At 45.8% G+C, this 21880-nt stretch overlaps 1 protein-coding gene across 3 annotated transcripts in view; it reads right to left on the bottom strand.

The window, feature by feature from the left end:
• Positions 1-3222: 3222 nt before the first annotated feature.
• Positions 3223-21880, bottom strand: part of DCAF8 (DDB1 and CUL4 associated factor 8) — a 317296-nt gene continuing 298638 nt past the window's right edge. For 2 of the 3 annotated variants that reach the window (XM_078670069.1, XM_078670068.1), the window contains exon 14: positions 4125-7334. In XM_078670069.1, coding sequence (XP_078526195.1) covers positions 7209-7334 — 126 coding nt within the window. In that variant the 3' untranslated portion in view covers positions 4125-7208. Of the gene's footprint in view, positions 7335-21880 lie in introns of all 3 variants that reach the window. The other variant, XM_078670070.1, reaches the window with a different exon arrangement.

The raw sequence follows: 21880 nt of genomic DNA, 5'->3' as shown, positions 1-21880 counted from the left end.
AAATGAATCCCCCTCGAACACCGAAAGACAGTCACTCACGCCCTGGTGACCAGCAGACTCGCCTATGGCAATGCACTCTATGCCAGAATAAACAAACCTCACATGCAAGATACAGAACATCCAGAACGCCGCCACAAGACTGGTCCTCAACGCGCCAAAACAATGCCACATCTCCCAGCACCTGCGCACACTCCACTGGCTCCCATCGAGGGGAGAATCACCTTCAAGATACTCACCCACGCACACAAGGCCCTCCACGGTACCGGACCAGCATATCTGAACAGCTGACTCAAATTCCACGCACCCAAAGGACCCTACGATCAGCCCAGCTCTCCTACGCCATGGTCCCCTGCACCAGAAAGACCAGATCGGGGTCCGCTCATTCTCCTTCTCCACAGCCAAAGCATGGAACGCCCTTCCTCTCCACCTCAGACAGACCACATCGCTCCCCATCTTCGCAAGAAACCTCAAACCTGGCTCTTCGACAGACCTACTCCTTGATGGAATGGAACCTGCACTCCCCTCCCCCCCACCCCTAGCGCCTTGAGACCCTTACGAGTGAGTAGTAGTCGCGCTTTAACAAACCCCTGATTGATTGATTTATTGAGTCAGACAGAGTGAAAGTCAGTGAGACTAAGTCCGATTGAGACAGTGAGTAACCCAGAATGAATGGAACTAAAGAGTGAGGATGGATATGACTTAGTGAGACTGGGTGAGTTAGAGTTAGAATGAGTAAAGTCAGAATAAGAGACAAAGTGGGAATGAGTAAGACTAAGGGAGACAGAATGAGATTGAGTATAAGTGATTCCGGATGAAAGTAAGTGAAATGAAATGAACAAGAATGAGAGAGACGAAGTGATTCAGAGTGAGACTCAGTGAGAATGAATCAGAGGGAGACTAAGTGAGTGTGAGTCAGAATGAGATTGGGTGAGACAGAATGAGTGTGAATGAGAATGAGAGGGACTGAGACTGAGTGAAATTGAGTGAATCAGAATGAGTGAGACTGCACAAGTCAGTGATGCTGAGTGAGTCAGAGTGAAAAGTGTAAGTATGTATGAGAGTAAATCAATGAGCGCAAATGCATTTTATAAGGTTAATACGGTTCTTGGGTGTGGGGTAAGGAAAAGAGTTACCAGTTGCAGGTCCAAGAAGATAGTTTACTTCGTAGACTTTTGATAGTGCCAAGTTCGACCTCTGCTTTTGTAGCACTTGGCATTGAGTACCTAGAGAACATCGTCAATGTAATACATTGATGGATTTCCATAGTATCTGGTCAAAGCAGGGAACTAAGTTCATCAGGAAGATCATCAAGGATTGCTTGGGTATGGACCATTTCGATAAAATACCTTGGCTTCAGTACATAAATACCCTATTGCACGAACTAGGGGAAGATGTGAACCCCTTAGAACCTCACAGTATCCTGCAATTTAGCAAAAAGGTAATTAAATCCATCTTGGAGAGTAAAAGGACTATGTGTAGAAAACGCCAGGAAAAAGGAAATCAAACCTACCATAAATAGGTACTTTATGAGACCATATGATCAGTGGATAAAAGGCTACCTGGGTAGGTGTGAGAAAATCCTATGACAGATTTTTGTTGACCAGATTACTCCTAGAATTGATCCATCATTTAGTGGTCTTTCAAAATACAGATCTGTAGCCCCGGAACTTCCCGAGATGCCAGTGTGAAAGAAAGGCAACATACTTCATGATTCATTTTATGGTATTTTGTAAATTTGACTGTGATATTAGATCTTCTATTCTGCGACCCCCTTTGCTGTCACAAGGTGTTATTTACCACCAGGAGCCCCTCACATGTTTTAATCTCTGAGAAATGTGCATGTATTGTACAATCCTCATTTACATTAAAAGGGCTTTTCGTAAGTGAAAATCGCTCTCTCATTTGGACGGCTTACGCTATGAAATAAACTGAAAAGGCTGTAGAGATACGTCAATTCTCAGGAAGGTGCAAGGCTGATCGCTTTTATTATTTCTTTTTATAAATAGCGCTAAAATGTTTTTTTGTTTTAAGGAAGATGTGTCTGCTAATGTATGTAAATAACCCTATGGAATCTTTTAAAATTGGAATATGTAATTTGTACAATATACTGACCAGCCATTGAATATTGATCGTAATATTTTATATTCTCAATATATTTTGTCTGGTTTCTTTTATAACTCTGGGTAAAATATATGCCACTTTTATGTATAGTACTGATCTTTTGTCTCTTATGGATTTGAACATAAGTCCGAATACAGATTTTGATTAGTGGTATGCATGAGAGAGTATGCCTGAGTGCAATTGAGTGTTAGCGACACCCTCAAACCCACTGAGACCACGGCAGGATTATGCCACACCCCTATTATCAGCCACCACTCGTAAGAGGACTGTTTCCTTCTATTCTACACCACATTTCAACACTTTGCCTAACTACCACTGAGAGCACCTGTGCACAACCAATTAACAGAGTAAGTTATGGTGATCTGGATAAAAAAGTCGGTACATTTAAACATGACACAGTTGCAAACAGTCTGTTTAGCAGGGCCAGCAGAGGCCAAACCAGATATCAGAACAAAATAAAATGGGAAAACAAAACGGAGGTGGATTTCCTCACAATAATATTACAAAGCTCAAGTGTATCTACTACAAGGAGGATGCCTAAATGAAAGAAATAAGCAGTCTAATTTGCATTTTACTTTATCACAAACTGCCCTTGCACCCGAATGCCAAACAATGTGTAAAATCAGAACGTTTCTCAGAGTGTAAGGGGAATGTTATCAATCTTTGCAAGATTTGCCTCTCTTTGGACATTTGTGTCACCATTCTGTTAAACTTTGAAGACACTGTCCCTTCAACAGGCATCTGATGTTAGTTTGGGAGTACCTAGTGCTCAGAGGGGGATTCCCAACATAAAGCACTACACAAGAATTGGACGTAAATCAAAATCAAGTTCAATTGCAGCTACAATGCCTACCCAGATATCCTTGTGTTTCATTCTGCTAAATCACTGAAACATTCAAACAAAAATAAATCAAAAAAATAGAGAGTGGCATCAATATCACCACCATATTTTAGCTGTCAATATCCATGCAACGTCACAAAGCACTCTTCCACTCTACAACTCACACATCTGGATGATTGAAATAGAGACAGAAATCTGTGGGTGTGAAGCAAGAGTCTTTAGAACTGAAAAGCCTTTTCAGTTTCTTGGCAAGCCCTTGCTGCTTTTTTAAACACTTTTATTGCATTTGTATAGAATATATAACTTTTCATCCTTCAACTTTAAACAATTTAAACTTGAGAACACCCTAGATGGTTTATGCAAATAGGTTATCTATATATGTTTTTCAATATATATATATACAACATGTACACAGATCTGAGCCTTTAAGCAAGCTGTGATAAGCAATGTCTTTGCAAAAAGATCGGCAGAAGTTTTATTTTCTGTTTTTTTCCTCTTCTAAAAACACATGTGCTTATAAAGAGGCAATGGGAGGCGGCAGTGCAAACACTTGCAAAAAGTGCAAAAAACACCAGCTGCTGGTTTGCAACATTCCTGCTCTCTTTTGAAGGGGTGGGGGCGGGGGGGCGTTGCAAATAAAGTCTTAACCTTTCTGCACAGTCGCTGCTATTTCAACAAGGGCGCAAACGTGTTCTATAGCAAGTTACCTTCAAAAGAAACGTTGTTGTACCATAAATGACACGTCTGATAATTGCTGTAATCCATATATGTGAAATGGTAATGTATTGCGCTGTACTTTGTGGAGGCAATTGTCTCCAAAATTTAAATGCTGTTCTAAAGTATGCTGAAACACCTCTTGCACGTCAAACAGTGTTGATAGCTTCTGCTAGTTCCACAAATAAAGAAAATGACATCAATATTTAAATGGATTACAATTATGGCATCCAGTTCTCATAACATATTTTAAAACAAACCGCTATATCAAAGTAAACGACCACCAGGATGTTAAAACTATCAAAGACACTCTTTTTTGTAGGTGTAAATTCACATTTTGTTGGTTCAAGACGTTAATTTGCTCGAGAATGGGAGAGGATTGAAATACATGTCAGTGAAACGTCCACCTTAGCCTTGAAGCTCGGCAAAGGAACCCAAGAGAATTTCCTTAACCAATTGTTTAACTTTATTTTATTTGGGTTAGTTTGTAATACTGAGTCCTTAATCCAGTAATTACTCATTATAGGCGCACTGGAAACATGCAGCACAGTGAGGACATGAGTTCAGGCTCTGTTTTGAAGACCTTCACAGAGCAGGAGATTCAGTTCACTTGTACAAGTTCATGTTCTGAAGTAACTTTAAAGACTTCCACCTGCACTTGAGCTCTTCCCATCTGCGCAGGAACATACCAGGAAAAGCTTTGGCGATCTTCAAAAATGTCCAAAGCCAAATTATAGGTAACTTAAAAGATGTGCTTTAAGGGAAAGTATATTGTGGTGTTAATCTGAAAGACCCAGGAGTCCCCTTAACTAATTAAAAGTCAATGGAGGGGGTGTAGCTAAATGCATTACATTGCGATACATTTTAAAAGTCATGTGTTGATGGAGATCTGGAAAACTGATCAAGTAGCACATGCACAAAAAGTAAGTGATCATGGTTCTCAAGAACATATTTTTTCCTCCAGAGTCTGATAGCCCTTAAATGGTCTTGTTCCAATCAGCACATGCAACACCGCACAAGAGGATTACATGGTGAGTTCTGGGAAACAGAAAAAAAACACTCTGAAACTATCAAAGCAATAAAGTAGCCTAGCCAAATATCAGACCAAAAGCCACTAAAACCTAATGAAATGTTCAGTGAGGTGAGAGTATTTCTTAGCTAAGACTGCTTTACTAGTCTATTCGATATCTGCACCCTTTTAAACTTAATACCAAAATAAAAAATTCATTATACCTTGTAGCCACCCTGCACACTTCACTACTATAGTGAATAGATAATCAGGCAAATGTGTAAGTGTAAGAAATATACCAGAAAAGGGTACACCACGCCGTGCAACCACACAGAAAAATACGATTTAAAAAACACAACTAAATATTTGAAAACAGTTGATGAAAAAAGCGTTTTTTGTAATACGTTTTTTTTTATCATTGCCCGTTTCTGCACAGCTGTCAAGCAAAATGAGTAGTAACTGCTTTCTAGTCTTATGATGGCACAAAAACTCTTAGCACAAGTGGATTGATTTTGCGGAGTGAAACTGACACCACTAAATGCATCTGACCTTTGAGTTTGAACATTGCTTTAGCTGTGAGGTTTTCGGAAAAGGAGTAGGTTTGCACCAAGCAATAAAAGTAACATCTGCCTAAAGCTTGAATAACTGGAAGACAAGCTGGTGTTTCACTTGCACAAGCCCACTGCTAATTGCCACAGGCACCCAGGTATACCTCAGAGTCAAGAGTATTGCAGGTACATGTTCTTTATCAGGCCTCAGAGTGGGGTAAACACCATCTCCTGGCAATTCTAAAAACACTGAAGTTGTGCTTTCTGTCTTTCAAAAAGACGTGGGATGAAATTCAAGCTTTTGGAAGAATAAACTAGTTACTTTCTCTTTTGGTGAAATAATGAACTGCATAGAAATCGGCCAACCACAAACTGGTATTCGTTTCTCAATAAACTTGCCACCAAGGTTCCAAGAGTGCCTAGAAGGTAGTCAGAACATTGCCACCTAAGTGCAATCCTGTAGTATCGTTAACTACTTTATCCCATTAATAATAAATGCTCTTGTTTAGTTAGTTACAACTTTTTCCCATTAGTTGTCTCAGGGCCACATCTGATGAAAATTCCCATAAATCGTGCACATAAAGCAGAGAAAGTGAAGATGCATCAAACCTACTACTTTGGCGCACCCAATGTTTTAAGAGATCACAGTGCTCTTATTCTCCTCAGCTAAAGTCTTATGAAGAGGGAAAAGGTCATTTTTATGAGGCTATAGTAAAAATAATTCTTGACCAAAAATATACTCCATTGCTCAACACTCAATTTCCAATAAAGGAAAGCATAAAATATGCCAGAAGAAAATCCTTCACGGAGAAGGGGATTAAAGGACAAAGTAAAATAACCCCTCTGCCAACCTCTATCACAGTGATATGATCCAGTCCTTAAGGACTCTTGGCAGAACTGGTGACATCCTCAACTGCAATTCCAAGGTGACAAAGGGGGAAAAGAGAAATTCGTTTATTTCTTTTAAATAAAATATATTAAAGAGAAAAGAGATTAGCTACTGGGAAAGGAATAAAGAAATGAGGTTGAAATATTTGTTTATAAGTTAGAAGCCATATTCATATCGGTTGTATAAGGGTTCTACCGTCGGTTTTAGAACCCTTTATAGGCATTTTGTAAACATTTCGTAAACAGTTACACTAAACAGAAAATAGAACATGTTCAGATGCAGAATGCAGATTTCTTTCCTTGTATATTCGCTTTTACATCGATTTGGGAAAGAGCAGCGACTTTACAGAGGTTAAGCATTTCAAGCCAAATACTCAAAAATCTTTTAGAGGACGTAAACAAGCCAAAAGTGTAAGTCCAACAATCTTTCTTTGGAGTAAGTGGTGGCTGAAATAGCTTGCTTGATGCTCTAAGCACAAGACGTTTCCCATCAGAAAGCAGAAACCAAGTAATCCTTTCACCACAGCAGCTAGTCTATAAACAACAGTCAAACTTTGGGATTTGGGGAGGCTCACGGGATCGTGAGGAAGAACAAAACTACTCAACATAGTATCGAATCAAATATTGTAGGTACAGGTCTTAAAGGCCAAACGCTCTTACCTGGTCAAATTTCGTAGAAAAATAACATGTACCTCTCACACACACATACCCATGCTCTCTCCATTCCAATTTCTCCCCAAAAAGTTAAATGCCTTAGGAAATTCAGACCCAAAGGCTAAAGTAAGCGTGAAGCGTATTCAGTGTCTTCGATTTTATGTATATATTTACTATTTTTTGTAATCATTGTTCTTTTTTTTTTCCTGTCAACCTGTTCATCTTCTCTTTGCAAAAGCAAAAAGTCCAAAGTGCAATATTGCCGAACAAAAAAGCCGCCCGGGAGAACATGGTGGGTGGAGGATGTCATCTTTTACCCCATTTTCGTTTCTTTAGATTTTTTTCAATAAAAAGCTGAAAATATTTTAAATGTTAGCACAAAACTTTGGAGTCTCCTTCCCTCCACATCCCGATGACGTTTGTGGGAGCCAGCTCATGAAGGCATGCATTGAACCCTATCTGGGCCGGTCTCATCATCGTCAGAGGAGTCTGAGGAACTTGGGGAGTCATCAGAATCTGCATCTCCAGCTCCAGCTCCGGTGCCAGCCTCTCTCCGACGCTGTTAAACAAACAAAAAAAGGATTAACAATTTCATTTAGGATGATCTGTAAATGTAGAACCCTAACATCTTTGTTTACAAGATTTTCAAATTTGAAAGCATACGCAAAGTATTAAGCTCTCCCAGAAACAGTCCTCTTGCTCAGGCACTGAAATACCTACATCAGCTGAGACTGTTGCGATTTGAGCAGATGTTTGTAAAGAATAAGGAAAAAATACATCATAGGAATTCTTCTGAGGCGCCAGCACTTCAATATTATACCCTCATTTAAGGCAAATCATCGTAGAACAACAGCCGACACACGCTTTGTGACTTTGGAGTCTGCAGGTAAATGTATCAAGTCCATTTTTAGGTCGAGCCTGGGCAGCGCATGCACTGCTCTGCGAGCCATGCTGTATTGAGGTTAGGGATACAAACCCATCTCTTCAATTAGCTCCTGTTACAGTCCTTGCAAAATCGTTGCTTTTGATTAGTGAATAGGCTTAGTAGTCCCTCCTTTTGTAACATCCCATGAGGACTGGCCCTTTAATAGTGTTAATATTCAGAAAGTTTGGTTATCAGTCTATGGGCATTATTTTCTTTAACCACATGGATGCTGTAAATATTTCTCTGCTGTGCTGCAGATCCCAGAGTCCCATTGTTCATGACGAGCTCAGCTCGTCATGAGCACACAAGCAGTGAACTGCATGACGAGCTGAGCTCGTCATGAGCATGGAAGGGGTTAAGAACTTTCTCATACCAGCGTTTGCAGGCAGGACACGCTCTCCTGCCACTGCTTGTTTCTATTTTTCCATCTTTATTAACAGGCATGCCTCCAAAGCAGACCCCTCCCATCTGCCTGTTTGCCTTTATTTTATCACCGTCCCGTGTGCTTCAGCTCGCCTGTCTCCTAGGCTGCCTCCTCCTCCCCCATGCTTCTTATTTAAAGGAGCGTGCCTTGAAGCACAAGTTACTTACCTTCGGTAATGATATATCTGTGAGACATTAGTTAGTGATAGATTCCTTACCTTAGAATTACCCCCGTCGTCAGACTGGATCTGGTAAGGTTTCGTCAGCAGTACCCCTGCGCGTCGGAAGGTGGAGTTGTGCGACTCCGTGTCCGTCGTAGGTGTCGTGATCGCCGGGATGACGTCGCGCCAGCTATTTAGACGCCGCCCTCGCATGCTGACGTCAGTTCTGTACATGACTTTCCATGCCAGGAACGCAGAGCCATGCAAGAAACTCAGCACTGGTGCATTGAAAGTAGGGCCCTGAAAGGGATGACCTTAACCCTAGAAATCAGTTTGCAGAACGGGGAGGATGGGTGGGGCGATAAGGAATCTATCACTAACAAATGTCTCTTACAGACATATTGTTACCGAAGGTAAGTAACTTGTGCATCTGAAAGAGACACGTTAGTGATAGATTCCTTACCTTAGAATAGATACCCCAGCAATACCACACACGGTGGTGGGTCTGCGAACCAAGATCACACCAGAAAGTCACGGAGAACAGAACAGCCAAAGAAGCTGTCTCTCTGGACTTGGCTGTCAAGGCAATAATGCTTAGTAAAAGTGTACAGCGAGGCCCACGTGGCTGCCTGACAGATGTCTTGCAGTGGGACACCGCGTCCCAATGCAGTAGTAGCTGCTGTCGCACTGGTAGAATGGGCGTGTAGCCCCACCAGAGGTTCCTTTTTAGCCAGAGAATAACAGGCTTTCATACACAAGATGACCCAGCGGGATACAGTCCTCTTGTGTACAGCCCAGCCTTTCTTGGCACCTACGTAGCAAACAAAGATCTGGTCATCCACCCTTAACTGTTGTGTGCGATTCAGGTAGAATGAGAGCTCACGTTTTGGGTCCCGACGGTGGAGCCTCTCTTCCTCTTTGGAAGGGTGTGGAGGCGGAAAGAAAGAGGGCAAGGTGATAGTTTGCCCGATGTGGAAGGCAGTAACAACCTTTGGCAAGAAGGAAGGACGAGTGCGGAGCACAACCTTGTAAGGATGAACAGACAGAAAAGAGGTTTACAGGAAAGAGCCTGGAGCTCACTCAAGCGCCTAGTGGAGGTGATGGCAACCAGGAAAGCAGTCTTTAAAGTCAGTAAACTAAGAGGACAGTTGTGAAGCGGCTTAAAAGGAGCGCACATCAAATAGGTAAGAACCAAATTGAAGTCCCACTGCGGCATCACAAACGGAATAGGAGGGAAAAGGTGAGTAATGCCTTTGAGAAGTCTATTTACAACAAGGGACTTGAAAAGAGAGGGCAGATCAGGGAGCCTGAGAAAGGCCAACATTGCTGAAAGGTAGTCCTTAATAGTGCCCAGAGCAGAGCCCTGCCGGGCCAAAGAAAGAAGGAATAAAAGGACTTCTGAAAGAGGGGCAGAAAGGGGATCTACAGCCTTTGCTGTGCACCATGCCACAAATTTGTTCCACCTGCAAGCGTATACCGATTTAGTGGAGGGACGCCTGGCTGCCAGAATGATATCACAGACTTCAGGAGGCAAGTCATATGGAATCAACTGTTGCCGCTCAATCTCCATGCAAGGAGGTGGAGGCTGGACAGGTTCGGGTGGAGGACCCTCCCCTGCTGCTGCGAAAGAAGATCCTCCTGAAGAGGCAGTCGGATTGGGGGATCCACGCTCATACTGAGTAGCTCGGGATACCAAACTCTTCGAGCCCAGTCTGAGGCCACAAGAATGACTTGGGCCCGTTCGCGCCTGATCTTCTTCAGCACTCTGGGTAGAAGTGGTATAGGCGGAAAGGCATACAATAGACCGCAACTCCACTCGTGATGAAAAGCGTTGCCAAGCGAGTGCTGCCTTGAAATTCCAACGCGCAGAACTGCTGACATTGATCGTTCTCTTCGGTGGCGAATAGATCTAACCAAGGCTCTCCCCACTGTTGAAAGAGACCTTGCGCCACCTCCGAGTGAAGACGCCATTCGTGATCCATCAGCACCTGCAGCTGAGTTTGTCCGCTCTGGCGTTTCAAAAAACCTGCCAAGTGTTGAACCACCAAGGAATCGCCTTGATGTTCCAGCCATGTCCAGAGATGCAGAGCCTCCTGACATAGGGTCCACAACCCCACCCAGTCTTGCTTGTTGCCACATTGTGGTGGTGTTGTCTGAACACCTGCACTACTCTCCCCTTGACAGTGCAAGGAGGATCGCCCGGAGCTCCAGAAGGTTGATATGGAGCCTGGACTCCGCCAGAGACCAGAGGCCTCTGATCTCCGCCTCTCCCATGTGGCCGCCCCATCCCAGGAAGGACGCATCCGTCACCACTGTGTGCTCTGGTTGGGGAATGGAGAGTAATCTGCTGCTGACCCAATGCTGGGTTGGAAGCCACCAATGCAATTGTTGTGCAGTGCCCTCCGAGATCTGGACGAACTCAGACAGGTCCCCTTGATGCTGCGCCCACTGGAACTTCAGGTCCCACTGCAGAGCCTGCATATGCCATCTGGCATGATTGGTCAGCAGGATGCAGGAGGCCATGAGGCCCAGCAGCCTCAAGGTCATCCTGACCGAAACCCAGGACAAGGGCTGAAAGATCGGAATCACAGCCTGAATGTCCCGGACTCATTGTTTGGGAGGATAAACCCGAAACTGCGCCGTTTCCAGTACCGCTCCGATAAAGAGGAGCTTCTGAGACGGAATCAGGTGCGACTTCGGCACGCTGATGGAGAACCCCAGCAAATGCAGGAAGTCGGCCGTAGTCTGGAGGTGGGAGATGACTGCCTGGGGCGAGCCCGCCTTCAACAACCAGTTGTCGAGATAGGGGAAGACCGAAACCCCTGATCTGCGCAGATGAGCTGCGACCACCGCCATCACTTTTGTGAACACCCGATAGGCGCTGGTAAGGCCAAAAGGGAGCACGGTGAACTTAAAGTGCTCGTGGCCTACCGTGAATCGCAGGTAACGCCGGTGCGCCGGCAGGATGGGGATATGACAATAAGCGTCCTGCAAGTCCAACGTTACCATCCAGTCTTGCGGGTCCGGAGCAGACAAGACCTAAGCAAGTGTGAGCATCTTGAACTTCTCCTTCCGGAGGAAGCGATTGAAGAGGTCTAAGATAGTACACAGGCCCTTGTCCTTCTTCGGAACCAGGAAGTAGTGGGAGTAACAACCACAACCTACTTCTGGTGTCGGAACGAGCTCGATCGCCCCCTTGGCCAAGAGGGCCGCAACTTCCTGCTGGAGAAGTGCCAAGTGATCCCCAGACATGAAGTGGTACCGAGGTGGCAAGTCTGGAGGGGTGGTCTCGAAGGGGAGGGAGTAGCCCCTTCGGACAATCTGTAAGACCCACTTGTCCGTAGGGATGGTGCGCAAGTGGGGAAGGTGATAGTGAATCCTGACACCCACTGGTGTCTGGTGGGCCTGAAACACAAGACTAGAAAGGTTTGGAGGCAGTGGTGGAAGGGGACTGACCCGCCCGCTGGCCTCGTGACCCACCCCGTTGGGTCCCACGTCCGCAGCGGCGCTGAGACAGATGCTGCACAGGCATGTGGCTTTGAAACTAACGTGTCTTCGCACCCCTTCCTTGGCCACGAAAGGAGCGAAACCCAGACCCGGAAGGAGTGCACATGGCCAAAAGGCCCACGGACTTGCCCGTAGCCCACAAAGCGTTCCAACGCACTATCTGCCTTGTCGCCAAAAAGGCGAGTGCCATCAAAGGACATGTCCATCAGAGTGTTCTGGACATCCCCTGAAAAGTCCGTGGTCCTCAGCCAGGCGTGACGGCGTAGCGCCACTGTCGTGGAAATCGTTCTGCCCAGCAAGTCGGCAGTGTCAAGGCCACAACGAATCGTGAACTTGGCTGCATCTCTCCCCTCAACAATAGCTTGGGAGAGCACCGTCCGGGCCTCCTTCGGGTACTGAGGCAGCACCTGTGCCACTGTATCCCACACAGAGTAGGAATAACGGTCCAAGAGGCATGCAGTGTTCACAGACCGCAGCCCTGAAGTGGCGGAAGAGAAAGTCTTCTTCCCAAACTGCTCCAGTTTCTTGGATTTCATGCCCAGAGGTGCGCAAGGGAATGCGCTTGGGGATGCAGAGGCTTGGACAACCAAGTTCTCAGGGGAAGGGCGTTGGGAGAGGAAAATTGGGTCGCCCGGGGCCAGGCGATGGCGTCAGGCCACGTTCCTATCCACAGGAGCCCCTGTGTTGGGCTTGGACCAGGTACTCAAAAGGACATCTGAAAGTGCATCATTAAAGGGTAGCAGCAGCTCCGCAGAGGAAGCCGCCGGCTGAAGCACTTTCGTCAGGAGGTTAGTCCTGACGCCACTGTAGGGAGTTCGAGGTGGGGAGCCTCTGCTGCTCTATGTAACACCACTGAATAGGTACCACCCTCCTCCGTAGCCACGGTAGAAGGAGACAGTGTGCCAGGTTCTGGTGAGAAATCCGAATCACCGACGTCCCCCAAATCCTCTGCCTAGTCCGGGTCTAACTGGCATTGGGCTGCGAGAGGGTCTTCGGACCCCTCCCCGTCCTCCATAACCTGCTGGGCAGGTGAGAAAGATGGAGGAGGATGGAGATAGGGATTCCCCATTGGCGTCGGAATCGGCGTCGATCGACACCAGTCCGGCACCGTCTCCACGTCGGGTTGGAAGCTGGGGACGACATCAGCTGGGTAGCAGGCCGACACCGGTGGCTGTGCCGTAGACGTTGGCTGGGATCCTTGCATGGATCCATGGGGATCTCGCGCTGCTGAGGCTGGAGCCGTTGATGACATATGGGGCGAAATCGTCGATGAAGGACGAGGACCCACAGTCGGACCTGCGGGCCCGTAGGCACGCCGGCGGGGCCCGACGGGCCATGGCTGATAGAAATTCCTGCAGCTGGGCCGGAGTCGCCGAAGGACCCGGGAAGGGCTGGTAAGCCGACAGCGACTGCACAGGCTCCTCCGGAGCCGCGGGGTAAGCACCACCCGCAGCCTGAGCCGTGTGGGGAGACAGGATAGGGGAAGGCGAAGAGCGACATCGCTTCTTCGACTTCTTGTGCTTCGTCTTACCTAACCCAGAGTGTGATGACTTTTTCGAACGATGGTGGCGGCTCCGCAACCGGTCCCTCAACCTCCAAAGGCACCGGGACCTTGAACGGCGCGGAGCCGACTCCCGGGCTTCAAGCAACTTTCGGGACCGCTCCCGCAAAGTTATCGGAGCCATGGCCTGACAGTCGGGGCAAGGCGCGGGGTCGAGGTCGCGCCCCAGCAGTAGAAACACTTGCGGTGCGGATCCATCGCCGACATCATGCGGGGACAAACCTCGCAAGACTTGAAACCGGGCATCCCTATACACCAGGAGTCAAAGACTCAAAAGACAGAGACAAAAGTCCCAAAAAATTTACTGGGGGAACCGCTCTCTCCGGATCTGAACTTGCTGGCGCAGAAGAAGAAAGAACTGACGTCAGCACGCGAGGGCGGCGTCTAAGTAGCTGCCGCGAAGTCATCCCGGCGATCACAATGCCTACGACGGACGTGGAGCCACATGACACCACCTTCCGACACGCAGGGGTACTGCTGACGAAAACGTTCCGGATCCAGTCTGACGCCTGGGGGTAATTCTAAGGTAAGGAATCTATCACTAACGTGTCTCTTTCAGATCACTCCAGCAGGCTCGCTCATCTTCTCTACTGCATCCTCCTTCCCCCTGCTCATTATTGCAAGGAACGTGCCTTTCAAAAACACTAGAGCAGCACTTGCACACAGCTGCCGCTCGCTAGTCTCCTCTGGTGCCGCCTCCTCCCCCAGTATGTCCCGCATACAGGAGCAACCTAGCTTGCTGGCATTTGACTTGCAGCCAATCGGGAGAGTCGTATTTAATGCACACCTATCGCGCATGGCGGCTGATTAATTACAAGTATGCACAGAGGAAACGAGCAGGACGCTGCTCTGTGCAAGCACTGCTCGAGTGCTGTTAAAAGGCATGTTAGAGGTTTGATGAACCCAAGGGGGTGGTGGTGCATTTGAAACAGCCGCTCAAAACAGCATTAAATCCGACATTGATGTAAGTAACTGCAGCAACTTTCAGATTTCACCTTTAACCCCAGAGACTAAAGTATGTCTCCGATAAAAATACCAAACACTTTCTAGCTTGGTTATGCCAAGCAGTTTGTCTATACATTTGTAACTGACCAACAATAAAAAAGTATGATGTAGTAAATATTTTAACAAGAGCAGGTCTGCCTAAATATGCTGAGACACATTGCTTTAAACAAACCAACGTATTGAAAGCACATTGCTTAACTAAATAAGCATAGTACATTCAAATGAAACGCATCGGATTTGTTCAGCAGACACAGGAGGCCTGAATCCATCCCAGTGGCTCCCGGTACGGGAAACACCTGAAGCACTGCAATTGTGGACCACAGTCTCTCATGGACTTCTTTACTTTTCCCTTTGTCCTGCCCGCCATTTTGCTGCTGTTCTCAGACGTTTTTTTCTCTGGTGCCCGACCCGTCATCTTGTCCATTCCCTCGTCTTTTACCCTTTTCCCTCTTTTCCCCCTTGAGGATCCTCAAATGTTTCTTCCCCTCTCTGTTTTGCCTTTTCTCCATACCCTCGAATCCCTCCCACCCTCCCTTGGTGTTGTGACTACATCCCCCATCCGACCCCACTTAATGGAACTCTGCCTAAGGAAATCTACTGTGTATGTATATATATGTATATAGGGATAACTCTAATCACTAGTATAGGCAGTAGACCTTTGTACCATCTACCATTCCTATGTGACTCTTAGAGTATATCCATTTGTATCTCCTCCTTGTGTGACTTTACATCTTGTACATTTGCATTTTTTTCTGTTTGTATCCTTTATGTAACGCATGTAATCCTAAGTCCTTATGTTTTTCAACTGGTTCTTATGTAAAGCGCTCCGACACCTTCGGGTAAAGTTCGCGCTATATAAAATCGCATAAATAAATAAATAAACCGGCACACTGCCACCTTAAATGTGCCCTGTGCCGCTGCAGCCGGCAGGATCCTGCCACTTTCCTTCTCCCCCACCCCTGTCTTCCCCTCTAACACCCGAATCCAAAACAATGAGTAATGCTTTTATCACAGCAGTGTCCTGGCCGGGGCAGGTATGGGGGCCACTGGCAACAAAGCCAGACACTCAAGCAGTGCATCGAGGGGAAACAAGGACATGCCCGCTGCTTTACATTTAACTGGTGACTAAGGCAGGCAGTGATACAGCTGTGTTTACATTCTTCAGCTCTCTGCCTATATTCAAGGTATGCAAGCCGATGTATGTAATTACACCAACAGCTGGCAGTTAACCTCCCACAATCCACACTTTAAAACTTAATGTGTAAAATTACTACACTATTCAAATGCACGCATCTTCTTAATTACAAGAGAACCAGTAATGAGACGAGGCAGTCGCCTCTAGGCGTGCAGAAGCCAACAGTGCACACAGTTATGAGTTAGTTTACCAGGAACTGAACATATGCACCTGCAGTTTACGCTCGGATCTCTGGGACAATTAACCACAGTTTTGGAATGGACAATGATTATATCTTTTTAAAGATCTCAGATTTGCTTAGGAGCAGACCACTGTATCCTTTCTGCCTATTCCGAGCTTCTTTCTATCTTGCCTATATTGTCTGTTTTATTATGTTTTAGGGATATAGGAAGACCCAGGCGTCACCATCCACTTTACCGTTTTAATTGTGCATTGCTTTGATTGGTCTTTCCCTGTACGCATGGCAGCCTCCCTCATAACATCTCTTTCTATCCTTTTACTAGGCTCTTCTCCTTGGGGTGCTTTACTATGCCTTGCTGATCTTCCCCTCTGTGGGCTCATGTCAGCCTGGAGAGCCCTGGATGGACTCCGGGTCCATCATGTCACCGCTTCAGTTTTCCTTGATTCTGGAGAACTTGGCCTAAACAAGTTTAGTGTTTGAAGGTGATTATTGGACATGTGAGTAACGGAAGCTCCAATAGGCCACAAAGCTACAGAAAAGTCCTACCCACACTTCAAAAACAAAAATCCAAGTATGCTAATGTATAGCCAAACAAACAAAACAATAAGGTAATTAGTCTTTACAAACGCATCCAAGTACGAAATACTAGTTAATCTCCCCTTTATGTATTATTTGTTGATATGAAGATGCAGGCATCCCAATATTTGCATGTCTTTAGATTACACCAAGCATTTTAATGTAAAACAGTTTATTTATACAAATACTATTTTTCCAAGTAGAATCTAATCCTCTACAAGGGTAGAGGGCAGGGGTTAAGTACAGTAATGAATCTTTGAAATGACATGTCCCTGTGTGGGTCTTCCCTGTGGGATTTACAGACTCATTTAATAGGAAGAATCAATGAGATCTTCTGGGTTTGGATAGTGCATTACCCATTCTTGATCCAGGGTCCTGAAGTCTGGACCTGTTCCAGCCCTTCACTCTTCAGCAAAGACCACATACTGACAGGGTTTGCAGAGAGTAGCATGTTGGGCCCACCACTGCCACAATAAAACAATAATTCTTCTTTATTACTTCAGAGATTTTTTAGTATGAAGTTTGCAGAAAGTAATGAGACTTTTCGAAAATATGCTTGTTTACATTTGCTGCTTTTCCTTCTGTCTGCAGTGGCTGTCATCGTCCTTAACACTGCATAAGGGTGTGTTTTTGCTTATACCTTAGGTAGCATAATTTTTATACTATCTATTCACATTAATACATTTTTTCGAGTGTTGACACAACAGGGTCCTGAAAAAATGTGTCTGGCTGCATACCAGCAAAGCGCACTGACGAGGCACCCGAATTAAATCTCATTGTGCATATCAACATTATTTAGAGAGATGTGTCGCATTTTACCGTCTTTGCCTGGGACGAGTGTGCGGAGTGGTGCTCCACGTAGTTCCACGGAGTTTTAAAAAACTCAGTGGAACTACGACCCGCTACGCGCCCTTCGCCCTCCCAAAGCAATTAAAAATAATTAAAAAGGCACTTGTCTGCTGCCTCCTCCTCGCAATGGGTGCTCTCTCCTGCCTCCTCCTCGCACTGAATAACCCCTGTGTTGTATGCCTTGCGTGTTTGCAAGACGTACACGTAGGGGTTATTCAGTGTGAGGAGGAGGTAGGAGAGAGCAGCCATTGCGAGGAAGAGGCGGCCGAGGAAGACGCGGCAGCTAAGTGCTTTTTTAATAATTTGTATGCCTTTTTAATAACTTTGGGAGGGTGGAGGGGCCGGCTAACTACACTCTGCCATGGAGTCGTAGTTTTGCCTGAACTCCGCATTCGCAGCGCAAAGCGGAGTAGGCAAAACTACGCAAACTCCGCGGGCGGAGCATAGTTACCCGCCCGGAGTTAGTCGAATGCAGACTAATCCTGCTGTGATCACGTGATCATAGCATTCATTTAAATAATTTCAGCAATCATCACAGATTATCTACAGGGTATCACCATATACACCACTGTAGCACCAAGGACGTACCTGCACGAAAGGTTTAGGGCATAATTTAGAGGAGGATTACCAGGGGACATACACCACAATAAGGCGAATATCCAGCCCCCCCCCCCCCCCCCCCCACTCCCACACCACCCAGTCTTCTTTCGGCCCACCCTATTTTGAGAGCAGTAGAAGACTATGCCCCCAGTGGTGCAGCCCCAAATGGCACCACCATTGAGAAAACAAGTTGAAATCCGCTAAATTGGTATCCCATGGGCCATCAAATAATTTCTCATTCTGAGTCCGCTAGACAGTGCTGCAGCTGCTTCGCTGGTCCCAGTAGTAATTCCTCATTCTAAGGCCTCTAGACAGTGCTGCAAGTGCTTCTCTGGTCCCAGTGGTAATTCTGCATTCTATGTCCTCTAGGCAGTGCTGCAGCTGCTTCTCTGGTCCAGTTGGTAATTCCCCATTCTAAGCGCTCTAGACAGTACTGCTAGCTGCTTCTATGGTCCCATCAGTAATTCCCCATACTAAGACCCCTCGGCAATGCTGCAGCTGCATCTTTGGTCCTATCAGTAATTCCTCATTCTAACTCCTCTATAGAGTGCTGCTAGCTGCTTCTCTGGTCTCAACTGTAATTTCCCATTCTAAGTCCCCCAGGCAGTGCTGCTAGCTGCTTCTATGGCCCCATCAGTAATTCCCCATTGTAAGACCCCTAGGCAATGCTGCAGCTGCATCTTTGGTCCTATTAGTAATTCCTCATTCTAACTCCTCTATAGAGTGCTGCTAGCTGCTTCTCTGGTCTCAACTGTAATTCCTCATTCTAAGTCCTCTAGTCAGTGCCGAAACTGTGTCTCTGTTTATACATCTGCAAAAACAACAATTGATGGACAGAATGCAGCACAATGTCATACATTCACCCCAGTACAGAGATCTGGGCCTAAATCCATCGTTTTTTTGCACTCCACACCACCCCAGGTCAGACATGGCCATATGCAAATCAACCTTGACCCTGTGCCTCATGGGAAAAGTCCAGTCCGAACTGGCAAACCATGTCTTTCCTGGACCGGAATCAAGCATCCAAGGACCGGTTTCTGGCTATCAGCCGTCATCAGCCTGGATAGCGTGACTCCAGTGGTGTGGAGAGCATGGGACTCACATCTGAGCATACCCATCCCACTTGGGGTGACAAATGCAAAAACAACAATTGATGGACAGAATGCAGCACTATGTCATACATTCATCCCAGTACAGAGATCTGGGCCTAAATCCATCGTTTTTTTGCACTCCACACCACCCCAGGTCAGACATGGCAATATGCAAATCAGCCTTGACCCTGTGCCTCATGGGAACAGTCCAGCCCGAACTGCCAAGCCATGTCTTTCCTGGACCGGAATCAAGCATCCAAGGACCGGTTTCTGGCTATCAGCCGTCATCAGCCTGGATAGCTTGACTCCTGTGGTGTGGAGAGCATGGGACTCACGTCTGAGCATACCCATCCCACTCGGATGAATGTATGACATTGTTCTGCATTCTGTCCATCAACTTTTGTTTTGCATTTGTCACCCCGAGTGGGATGATTATGCTCAGACGTGAGTCCCATGCTCTCCACACCACTGGAGTCAAGCTATCCTGGCGGCAGACGGCTGATAGCCAGAAACCGGTCCTAGGATGCTTGATTCCGGTCTAGGAAAGACATGGTTTGGCAGTTCGGACTGGACTTTTCCCATGAGGCACAGGGTCAAGGTTGATTTGCATATGGCCATGTCTGAACTGGGGTGGTGTGGAGTGCAAAAAAACGATGGATTTAGGCCCAGATCTCTGTACTGGGGTGAATGTATGACATTGTTCTGCATTCTGTCCATCAACTTTTGTTTTGCATCTGTTTATACATCCACTTCACTCCAAACCAAAACACGTAGGTAGAAGAAATTCTCATTTAGAACGCCAATAGCTCTAACTCTGACAATGCAAGACCTATTGAATTTCAAGTGCTTGTTTTCACTGTTACATGAACAACATATGTACCCAGGTATTCGTGATCAAGTATAAAAGGTCTTCTGACTTGGTACTTTGTAAATGTCATCCATTTGTTAGGTCAAGTTCGACATTTGCTCATGTACTCATTGCTGAATTAAAAAAAAAACATCCAACAGGCGAAATTAAACTTACCCTAAATTTGGATGAAAACTCCAGTGTGTTATAGTTTATTTTAAAGCAAAAACTGAAAAGGAATATGGCCACAAGGCGGCTGTGTCCACTCAGTGTCCAAAGACACTGCACCTTTAAGAATATCAAAACCCGCTCGTGCTCCCATCATGCCTTGTACTGTAGGTAAGGCAGCTTTCCAAAGACGTAAAGAGCAACGAAGGACAACTCACTAAGGTTTCTGCTCGTGTCTTTAGAAAACACAGAGGTGGGAGGGTTGTTTTACAGAGACTTCGAGTAAACAAATCTCGGAGACTGGATTTAGAGCTAAGTAACGCTTCCTTCCGTCACAGGATTCTCTCTCATGACTATGAAGAGCAGAACAAAACAGCAACCTGAATCACTGCCTGAAGGATGTATCCAAAGGCAGAGGCCTGCTAGCCTTTCCGCCACTGTTCACAATGCCCAAGACTAGCTACCTAGCAATGGCTTGTTTCAGAGATCTCATGTCAGTGAGGATAGCGCAAAGGGTAACCAAGACCAGCTGAGAATGACCAAGGTCTTTGGTCTTGGCTAGAATGTCTCTCAACACTCTCTTCAGTGCAGAAAGACATTTCAGCAGAGGAGAAAGGACTGGAAAGTAGAGTTGGAAGCAAGGTATGTGAAGTTATGAAATAACCTTGTGAAGGGGTAAAATGCTAGCTCTTACAGAGACTTTGTTGCATTGAGAACCATGAAAGGTTTCTCTAGACAAGTTTGAAGTTGTGACTGAAGTTTTAACTACCAGCAAATCTACTTTCCATGACAAGTCTTGTAAGCTTTATGCTAGGGTTCAAATGAAGGGCCCAGCTGTGTTTCAAGAGTAATGCAGGGTTCCTTCAACACTGAGATAGTGAAAACCATGCCTGAGCAGAGGGTAAGCAGTGATGTCAGTCAACACAAGGGAAAGTATGCCCAGATTTTGTCAAATAAAGAAGATAGGGGAATATAATCTCTTCCATGGCAAGCTCCAAGGTCCACCTACTTTTGGAGACACTGAAAGCAGAATTTCTTTCACTTAAGGTGTAGAAGGATTGAGTGGAAGGACGGCCAGCGCCTCTGTTAGGATAGTCATTCCATTTTCTGGCAGGTTCAGATGGCCTCAATGCAAGTACTTAGGAAGCAAGGTCCATGTTCAGCAAGTCCTGGTTGAAAGGTTCAGCCTGTAAGGAACAAATCCTGCCTCAGCCAGGCCTGAGCTCTAAAATACATTGTTAATGCACACTGCATCACCTTGTCAATTGTGTTGGGGAACAAAAGATTTGGAGGAAAAGTACAGGTGAATGCCCGCGACCAACCTGCCAAATTAGCATTCCCAATGGATCTTGCCTCAGGAACCAGGACGGGAAGGTAGGGCATTTTGTGTTTTGGTGGTAAATAGGATGATTTGCAGAGTTGCCTCAAGTGTGAAATTTGTCTTGCAGAACAACATTATTTAGCACCTACACATGAACTGCTAAGAGATGCCTGCTAGACTACTTTCCAATTCTGGAGATTAGGAGATAAAGCACAGCCACTGAGATGTCCCTCACAAGTTATCAATGCAAATCAACTGCACTTCCCTTAACAGGACGCTCAAACTTCTTCCTCCTGGTTTGTCTGGCTAATGCACTGTTGTCATGTAGTTGGGTAGATTTTTCAGATATTGAGAGAGTCATCCTAAATGGCAGCATAATACTGTAGTGAAGTTTTTTTCTGACTTCGACCATCTGCATGAAGCTGAAGGATATCCAATATGTGGTCTTCAACCGTTCATAATTACTATAGATAAAAGAACTCCAGACTTCTGAAACAAGCACTGCAAATGCAATAGGTCTCGCATTTGTTGGAGTTATTTTAATTATAAATGCTATTTTTTTTTACCTAGCTATGTTGCAGGATGCAGTGCCATATATGGCAACAAGAGGTCCCATGGGACTTCTTTTGGCCACACATGGTACTGCAACATGGCTAGGTAAAAAAACATTATTTATAATGCCAATAACTCCAACT

The sequence above is a fragment of the Lissotriton helveticus genome, chromosome 12 (genome assembly GCF_964261635.1).
Source record: "Lissotriton helveticus chromosome 12, aLisHel1.1, whole genome shotgun sequence".
Taxonomy (NCBI): domain Eukaryota; kingdom Metazoa; phylum Chordata; class Amphibia; order Caudata; family Salamandridae; genus Lissotriton; species Lissotriton helveticus.
This window is presented reverse-complemented; position numbering and strand designations above follow the sequence as displayed.